The sequence below is a fragment of the Gossypium arboreum genome, chromosome 7 (genome assembly GCF_025698485.1).
Source record: "Gossypium arboreum isolate Shixiya-1 chromosome 7, ASM2569848v2, whole genome shotgun sequence".
Classification (NCBI taxonomy): Eukaryota; Viridiplantae; Streptophyta; class Magnoliopsida; order Malvales; family Malvaceae; genus Gossypium; species Gossypium arboreum.
The window spans coordinates 71,761,527-71,771,235 of record NC_069076.1 but is presented as its reverse complement, the minus strand read 5'-3'; the positions used below and the strand labels follow the sequence as shown (position 1 = coordinate 71,771,235).

The following is a 9,709-nucleotide window of genomic DNA, read 5'->3' as shown; positions in this document are numbered from 1 at the left end:
AAAGCTAAATCCTCGCAATATAAACTCATAGAGTATTGTCGGGATTGCCGGTCAGGCTAAATCCCTTGCAACGACAATTACTCTAATGAGCTTGGATCTGAATTACAGTCAAAGCTAAATTCAGACCCTAATTGGATTACCCGTCCGGCTAAATCCATTTTACACATATTCTTGGAGGGCTATATCAGATAGGATCACCCGTCCGGCTTGATCCTTTTACCGTCAATTCCTTTTCGAGATCCATCGAATTTTCCTTTTATTCAACCGGATTTCTTCCCATTTTATCAAATATATCAATGTTTTATTAATTTTCATACAATGAACATTCAAATCATATTCACATCAATAACATACAATCTCAAGCAATTTATGAATATAATTCAAGTTACATGAACTTACCTTGATACTTGTTTGTAAACAGTAAAAATCTACTAATCCCGAACTTTTTCCTTTCCTAGATCTAGCTTCGTATTTGAATCTTCTGGATCTAAATAAATAAATTTAATTATCAATTTAATACATTTCATGTTCATATGCAACATTCTCTATAATTCAACTATTATTTATAGTTCATTCAAAGCTGTCTACTTGAGTTATAGTCACTAAATTATTTATAACTTGAGCTAGGGAACTCTAAATTAAGATCCGTTAATTTTTCATGAAACTAAACTCATATATATTTTTACCATAAAATTTTCAGAATTTTTGGTTTAGCCAATCAGTACAGTTTATTCTTCAAAGTCACCCCTGTTCTGTTGTCCAACAGTTCTGACCCTTCTTCACTAAAAATAAATTATCTCTTTATACAGAATTCAAATGATGTTCTCATTTGTTTTTATTAAAAATAGACTCATTCATAATTCTATACATATAAATTTAAGTCCGTAATTATTTTTATTCAATTTTTTATAATTTTTCAAAGTCAGAACAGGGGAACCTGGATTCATTCTGACCTTGTCTCACAAAATTCATTATATCTCAAAATTTAAAAATCCATTGCTTACAATATTTCTTCTATGAGAAACTAGACTCAATAAGCTTTAATTCCATATTTTGTTCATATTCTAATTCGATTTCTACAATTTTTGGTGATTTTTCAAAGTTAGTCTACTGCTGCTGTCCAAACTGTTTTAGTGCAAGCTGTTTATTACCATTTTTCCCCTAAGCTTTTAATAAATGATAATTTCGTCCCTACTCAATTAGCCTCTCAATTGAGCTGATTTTTCTCAATTAACATTTTATTCTATCACCTTAAACTAGATTACAACCTTTAGGAATCAGAATTTCAGCAATAGACTTTAATTCCAAACATTTTCACAATTAGGTCCTAAAAATCAATTTCCATTGAAATTGCCTAATAAAATCATCTCATAAACAAATTAAAGCTTTAATTTCATTCTATTTCATCATAAAATTACAGAAATCAACCATGGTGACTTTCAATTTCATCCATGAAATCAAAAACTAATGAATTTAATAGTAGGACCTAGTTGTAAAAGTCTTAGAAACACAAAAATTACAAGAAAAAGGCAAGGATTAACTCACTTGGTGCAAAAATTATGAAATACCAGCTTAGAGAACCCTCCTATGACGTTTTTAGCTGCTGGAATTGAAGAGAAATCAAGAGAAATCTAGATATTTCCTATTTAGTCCTAGTTTTATTTAGTTAATTTTGCAATATTCCAATTTTACCCTTAATTTATCAATTTTTCTGCTGATTTCATACCCTTGCCGTCCAGCCCAAATAACTTTTGGGTCTAATTGCCTTTTAAATCCTTTCTCATTAGACTCTTAAGCTATTTAATCACTCTAGCAACTTTTACACCTATTACAATTTAGTCCTTTTCATTTAATTGACTACCCAAACATTAAAATTTCCTAACGAAATTTTAATACCACATTAATAACATTTTATAAATATTTATAAAATTATTTTCGACTCGGTTTTACGAGATAGAGGTCCCGATACCTTATTTTACCCAATTTCTTCAATAATTTCTTTTTCTAACTAATCACTAAATCGATAAAATTTTCCTATCAATATTTTCATACGATTTTCCTATCATATCAATTTTCAAGTAAAAATATTGAAATAAATTTTTCTTTAAATCGGATCTATGGTTACGAAACCATTGTTTCGATAACCTTGAATTTAGGCCATTACAGAATTACTTTCAGTTAATCAATTACATTTATGTCTCTATTTTCTGTGAGTCATCCACACTGATATTCAAGACAAAACATCTCCCCAATTGGACTTGATAAACAACATATTAGTCTTTTAATCAGTTTTCTCATTTTCGGTTACACTAGGGATATTTTTAAGTTTATCTACAAATACAAGTTGTTTTTTCATATTACAATCTGACCATGTAATACCACTTAGTATTAGTTAAATGTTAAATAACTAGTGAGCCAATATTTGTTTCTATTTTACTTTGCGTGAAAAAGCATTGGAGATAATATACAAAGGGTATTAATATAATTTATGGATATTTCATTAAAGCAAAATTTTCAAAAATACAAGTATACTTAGAAGAAAATACTACACTAAGGGCACTAGATCCCAACATAGGTACCAAGTAAGTATAATTTGTCAAGTTCAAGTATCTCTGTATATATTAGCGCTTATGTTTTCTTTAATGTATTAACTTTTGAAAGATATATTTTAATTTGAATATAAAAATAATATATCTAAAATAATTTAAGTATTTTATAGAAAAAAATTCAAACTGATAATAAAAATAATGAATTTAAATTATTATGAGTTGATTTATTATTAAAAGAGTAATTTAGCGTTTAGATAAAATTAAAATAAAAGCAAAGTTAAAGTTAGAAATTTTTTAGAAGGATAGAATTAAGTTATAAATGTATACAAGAGTTAAAATACAATTTTAATATAATAATTTATATATTTATAATTTCTTAAAGGATTAATTAAAAATTATCATATTTAGAGACTAAAGTATAATTTTATCATAATTTAACTTAAAATTTTAAAGGATTAAAATTAAATAATCTATTTTAGGGTCCCCTAATTTCAGTTTATATGTTAATAATCCCTTATCCATTTATTTTTTCAGTGATATTTTGTTAAATAATTTTTACAATATTTTATTAAAAAATTGTAATATTTATTTTCTATTGAAACAGATAAAAATGTTAAAATTGAAAAAGCGTGAAGTGCAAATCCCGACCTAGAGCGTCAACCACACAGGAAAAAGTCTTAAAAAGAAAATCCAGTCAACAGCTATTACCAGACGGCGTTTGTTTCATGTTCCAACCTTCAAACGACAACAACCGAAAATTAAAAATTAATAAAGCGATAATTTTTCCTTTTCTCCCCCTCGGCTTTCATCTTCTTCACATTATTTCCTCTTCATTTTTTCCCTCCCTTCATTTATCTCTTTGAAAGAAAAGGAGGAAAACCAATAATCCTTTTATTTCCTATGTTAAATCTTTCTAAATATGGAAATAAATTGGGATGTATTTATAGTAATTTTAGTTGTAGTTTTGAGTGCCAGGTTGGGTTCGGCTGGAGATATTGTTCATATTGACAACGTTGCTCCAAAGAGACCTGGTTGTTCTAATAACTTCGTTCTGGTATTCCCACAAAAAACCCCCTATACTTTACTACCTATACTTTTTTCCCCCTAGCTTTCTTATTGATGTCTGCTTGGTTGCTAAGAAAATGAACGATGAAAGAATCTTGCTTTTCTTTTTCTACTTATTGTCGGGTTAAGATGTTTTTTTTTTTTTAAAAGTTGATATGTAGTTTAACTATTTCCTTTTTTAGATTTATTTTCTCTAAATTATGACTGTCTTTTTGTTCTTCCTTTTTGATTGCTGGGAATATTTTATTTTCTGGGTTTGTTTGGGTGATTTTGATCCTGATGAAAAATTATTGCGAGTTATTTTATTTTTTGGTGATCCAAAAGGATAGTGAATTGTAATTTTCTTTGAGCTAAATTATCTTGAACTATGGTATAGGTTTTTGTTTTGTTTTGTTTTTCTTTTTTTTTGGTTATTATGACTAGGTGAGGAAATACATTATCTTTTTTAAGCATTGGAAAGAATCGTTTATCTAAACGAAGCTAAATAGTTATTTTGGGTTAATCTGAGGAAGACTCTTTTGTCATAATATTGGAATGGTGAAGCACTTGTAGACATTTCCTAACAGTCAAAGGAAGGCTTAATTTTAAAGTAGATCCAAAGTACATTATTCTTGGATTCTTTCCATTGAATGTCTTTAATCTCCTAATATTTGCAAGTTGAACTCAGCTTACAAAGGTTGAGTAAATAGTTAATACTTTGACATCTTTTTGTTTGTTATTTTCCCCTTCTATATGTTGGATTACTTCTTTGCTCCCCTTTTAAAATTGAATTAGAGATGGTACTTGTTTAGTCGTAATGATTTATTCATATTCTTTGGTACATCGTTAATGTAAATTATGAATATGGATTTTGTATTAGATTGATCCAATTTGTTATAGGTAAAAGTCCCAACCTGGATTGAGGGTTTAGAAGACAATGAGTATGTTGGTGTTGGCGCTCGTTTTGGACCTACTTTGGAGTCGAAGGAAAAACATGCAAGCCATACCAAACTTGCACTTGCAGACCCTCCTGATTGTTGCAGCAAGCCTAGGAATAAGGTTTTCAAATTCTGATCCTTTTTACAATGTATTCATCCAATTAGGTTCCTGACATATGCATGTGCTTTCATCTGATCAGTTTCCCTTACTCTGGTTCCTTTACTCTTTCGTAATCTTGAACATCCTCTCTGTTGGTAGCTTACAGGGGAAGTCATTCTGGTGCATCGAGGTAACTGTAGTTTCACAGTGAAGGCAAATGTTGCTGAAGAAGCTGGTGCTTCTGCCATCCTCATAATAAACAACCAAACAGGTATCTAATGTCCTTTTACGTGCAACTAGTAAGAGCTTGTCCATCTTGATGGCCTGTTGTGGTAAAAATTAATTCCATACCCTATCCTCATTCATGTACTACTTGCCTTTATTAGAGGCATTCTCTTGACAGATGGTCTCATCTCATTTTATAGTAAGTTTTTGTGTCTGAACTGAAAGAAAAAGAAGATTTTCTGTGCTAGATGCATGATAAGATTATTGCTTCAATTTGGAAATTTGAAGAAATTTTGTGGGCTTACATTGGCTTATGACATCTTTCCCTTTTTCAACTATAGGCATACCACAACACTGATCAGAAAACTGCTCATGATCTTACATTTCCTGTTCTTCATGATACGTGTTTAAATATCATTGCATTTTATTCATCCACATTCTGTATAGCTGTTTGTGATGTCAACATTTGCAGTTCTTGGAGGTTAGTTGAGCTACCATTGTGGTAGTACCAGATTCTTAATCAACTTAATCATAAAAGGAAAATAAATGTTACATTAAAAATGATAGAATTTATTCTAATGGCTAATTACAGGTTTTGGCACTTGTCAGCAGTCCAAACCCTGTATTTGCTTTCTAAAGATTGAATCAGTTAATCTTTTTCTACAGAACTCTTCAAGATGGTTTGTGAATCTGATGCTGATGTAAATATAAAAATACCGGCTGTCATGCTCCCTCAGGATGCTGGTTCACGTTTGGAAAAATATATAACTAACAACACCATGGGTATGACTTTCTTTCTTATGCATTTCTTTTATTACCATTGTCACACTTGATCCTGCCTTTTTGCTGTTCCAGAAAAATGCTTTCTTCTGATCTTTTACCTTGCTTGGGATGGGAATACCTATACGGCATTTTGTCAGATGGATTTTAAATTGTCTGCAATTTTCATCTTTATGTAGTGTCTGTTGCTCTTTACTCTCCAAAGCGCCCAGCAGTTGATATTGCTGAAGTTTTTTTGTGGCTAATGGCTGTTGGTACCATCTTGTGTGCCTCTTATTGGTCTGCATGGACTGCTAGAGAAGTTGCTATTGAGCAAGAGAAGCTACTCAAGGTCACTTATACACCTTAATTTTATGCATTCTTTGTTAAAATTCTCTTCTAGCATATATGTAGCTAAGCTTTTTTCAGTACAATTCAATCATTCATCACTATCTTTTGCTGATTGACGATGTTTGCACAGGATGCTTCAGAAGAATTTCTACAAGTAGGAGCTGCAGGTTCAAGTGGTTTTGTTGACATAAATACAACATCAGCAATTCTCTTTGTTGTAATCGCTTCATGTTTCTTGGTCATGCTTTACAAGCTGATGTCATTCTGGTTTGTCGAGGTTCTGGTGGTTCTTTTCTGCATCGGTGGAGTAGAGGTGTGCCTGTCTTCATATATTTGTATGCTTAGCTCAGTGTGGGTTATTCCTTTCATCTTTTTGTTGGTAGTTCACAAGTTATTACTGATCTACTTCATGTTTTCTCCTACAGTTTTCAATATTTTTGTTTGGAGTTTTATGATTTAACTAATGCTGCTAGTCTTCTTTTCTCTTATTTATATGCTTCTCTTGTTCCTGTTTTTGGTCTGTGATTCTTTGGAAAACTTTAGGCTAAATTAATTCACACAGCCTGCAATGTCACTAAATGTGACTAATGGTTATGAACTATGAAGCCATTTGGCGAAAGCTACATTTTGTTGCACATGCGCATCTTGTGCACATCGAGCACCATGATCTATGTCTGAACACTTTTCAGGAAACTTTATCAGATGCATGCACATTTCGGGGAAGAAACCAATTTTTTCAACATGAAAATCTTGAATCTGTTCCCTAGGAGGGGATACCAGTTTCAGAAGTTGTAATCAAGGACAACTTGTTCCTTATAGATAACCAGCATTTGTCTTTGTTTCATAGTTTCTTTGGTGGACTTGGTGATGTCTAGTCCTTTATGTTTTTACGGAGGCTAAGATTTTGACGAGAACCCATGCCTGTCCGTGCAATTTTTTTGAACCTCAATTCAAAAACATCTGTTGAATAAATATGCCTGGGTGTATAACTTAATTAATCAGAAGCCGCATTTGATTTGCATGTTATATTTTCCTGACATTCTCTTGAGACAAGGCCTGATAAAAAGGGCATAGGGTGGGGGGTTGAGGATGTTTCTTTAAGATAAGTGCTGATCCTTGTTATCCTTATGCTTCCAGGGCCTACAAACGTGTTTGGGGGCACTTTTAGCATGGTATGCATATTACTTCCCTGTTGCTTTTGCGTGTTTACGTGTACATCCTCTTGATTCTTCTGCTTCAATATGACTGTAATTAAACAGCATGAAAACCAAAGTCTCTCATGAAGATATGGAACAAGGAAGTCTTACAATGTTCTAAGAGCAACAATATTCCCTAGAATACATGCTTTACTTTCAAGTTTTAGTGAGCAAGTTATAAGTCATATGACACTGACAGCTAAATATGCATGTAGTTTCAGGTGGTTTCAACGCTATGCAGAATCATTTATTAAAGTACCCTTCTTTGGAGCTGTTTCGCATCTGACACTGGCTGTTTGCCCCTTCTGCATAACATTTGCTGTTGTTTGGGCAGTGTATCGACGTATCTCATTTGCCTGGATAGGTCAAGATATTCTTGTAAGACCACATTTTTTTGTATCTAACCATCATGTTTGTGATTTGTGCTTAAATGCTGATCGGTTGATTTTATTGTATTGTATCTGATGTCCTCAGTTGCTAGTAGTGACATCTCTTCACATTGAACATTAATATGGTTGGAACTTAGTTTGATTTACATTCTTTTTGTGATGAACTGATGATATTTAAACCTCCTTGTTTGCCTTTTCAATCAGGGCATTGCACTTATAATCACAGTCCTTCAGATTGTTCGTGTGCCAAATCTCAAGGTGAGTACCTTCATTTGTTTGGCTTTTTTCTACCTACTGCTTAGAGACACATGCACTTTTTTGCTATTATATCGGTCTTATCTTGTCCATAAGTCTGTACATACTGGATACATATGCATGTAGCTAGTTTACATTTGAGAATAATTGAAGTGTGTCGGTTTATTTTTTTTGATGCTCTTTAGTGGTGATTCTTTACTGAACCAGGTTGGAACTGTTCTTCTGGGTTGTGCTTTCTTGTACGATATCTTCTGGGTATTTGTTTCCAAATGGTGGTTTCATGAGAGTGTAATGATAGTTGTAAGTAATTATGAGCATTATTTCTTCACCGTTGGAGATTTTAAGGGGTTGATATTCTTTCTATAGATTGTTGGACCATTGAGGAAATGACATTATCTTTATTATTTTTCTTCTATATAGGTAGCTCGTGGTGATAAGAGTGGAGAGGATGGCATACCAATGCTACTAAAAATTCCACGGATGTTTGATCCTTGGGGTGGCTACAGTGTTATTGGATTTGGAGACATAATCTTACCTGGACTGGTTGTGGCATTTTCTCTAAGGTTTGAATATTGGAGCCTCAGCTGTCTGCTTTCCACAGGATTTAGAAATTAAATTTGATCTTTGTTATCTTTGCTGGTTCTTTATGCTTTTGTATGGTTTAAGACTTTATAAGATTTAACTATAAGCCAAAAGATACTGATTGTTATTTGTTAGTGGCAATATTTACAAATATTTGTTTAAACATGAAATTGTTGCTTTTGTTTGTTTCCGGAGTACTCTTATGTCTTACCTTCATTCAAATGTTACAGCAATTAGTTTTGTTCCAAACAAAGAGATTTGTTTCTTATGTTCAGTCTGTTCATTGACAGATAGTATTGATGAATTTTGCAGATATGATTGGATGACAAAGAAGAGTCTTCGAGCAGGATACTTTGTATGGGCAATGACTGCTTATGGTTTAGGTATGAGAAATTGTAAAGTTGCTGAGCCATCCAGTTGATATATGTGGGGAGTTTGACGTAACCAAGCCAAGTTCGAGTTCTACATTGTTTCAACTATACTTGCAGAGCTTGTTTAATAGTCCCATAATCTGAAGGCGCAAAAATGATGTCCCTCAGATTTGTTGGACCCCTTGTATTGTGCAATATGAATATTATTTTGCAGCTTCCTTTTACTTTTCTTATGTCTTGCCCATTAATTCTCTATTCCTTAAATTCACTCCATAGGTCTTCTGGTCACGTATGTCGCCTTGAACTTGATGGATGGACATGGCCAACCTGCTTTGCTTTACATTGTTCCTTTCACACTTGGTAAGTGGCGATGAGATTAAAAACAGTGTGGTCGCTGTAACCCAGATGGCCATGCTCATAAACACCTGACAAAATGTCATCTTCCACTTTATTTCTCTTACCATTTATTCATCTATTGCATGGTTGCAGGTACCTTAATTACACTGGGAAAGAAGAGGGGTGATCTCAAAACTCTCTGGACAAGAGGAGAACCAGAAAGACCTTGTCCGCATGTGCAACTTCAGCCCTTAGAACAAAAGGAATAATGGTAATAAACTGTGAACAATAAGGAGCTCAACTGTTCGCCAGTTTTGGTGACTAGTACAGAAATCAGTTGAAAAGTTCTTACCCTTTCAGGTTGTAGAGAAGCATGTAATATTTGCAGTATTTTCGACGCTTATGGAGACTGACAAGTAACAGAGTAACTTTTAATCCAGTTCAACTAATTCTATAGGAGTTTTACAGTTGATTCTGTAACCCTATGATCAGATGACGAGAAAGTATTAGATGAATTCGAGACTGCAGTTCTGAGTGATTTTTTTTGCATGAATGTTGTGTTCCATCGAAGTAATTTTCTTATTTTCTTTAGAACCCGGATCACATTCAACATA

General features: G+C 32.8%; 1 protein-coding gene across 2 annotated transcripts; it reads left to right on the top strand.

The window, feature by feature from the left end:
• The first annotated feature begins 3,237 nt into the window (after positions 1 to 3,237).
• LOC108453604 (signal peptide peptidase-like 4) lies at positions 3,238 to 9,648 on the top strand. Of its 2 annotated transcripts, XM_017751819.2 has the most exons (15): positions 3,238 to 3,603; positions 4,494 to 4,652; positions 4,791 to 4,902; positions 5,523 to 5,639; positions 5,816 to 5,967; positions 6,097 to 6,279; positions 7,104 to 7,138; positions 7,378 to 7,540; positions 7,756 to 7,809; positions 8,014 to 8,106; positions 8,227 to 8,369; positions 8,701 to 8,771; positions 9,036 to 9,119; positions 9,249 to 9,366; positions 9,456 to 9,648. In XM_017751819.2, the coding sequence occupies exons 1-14, from the start codon at positions 3,469 to 3,471 to the stop codon at positions 9,362 to 9,364; spliced, it is 1,617 nt and encodes a 538-aa protein (XP_017607308.1). In that variant the 5' UTR covers positions 3,238 to 3,468; the 3' UTR covers positions 9,365 to 9,366; positions 9,456 to 9,648. The 2 variants fall into 2 exon arrangements, with proteins under 2 accessions (XP_017607308.1, XP_017607301.1); XM_017751812.2 differs by having other exon boundaries at positions 9,249 to 9,648.
• The last annotated feature ends 61 nt before the right edge of the window (positions 9,649 to 9,709 follow it).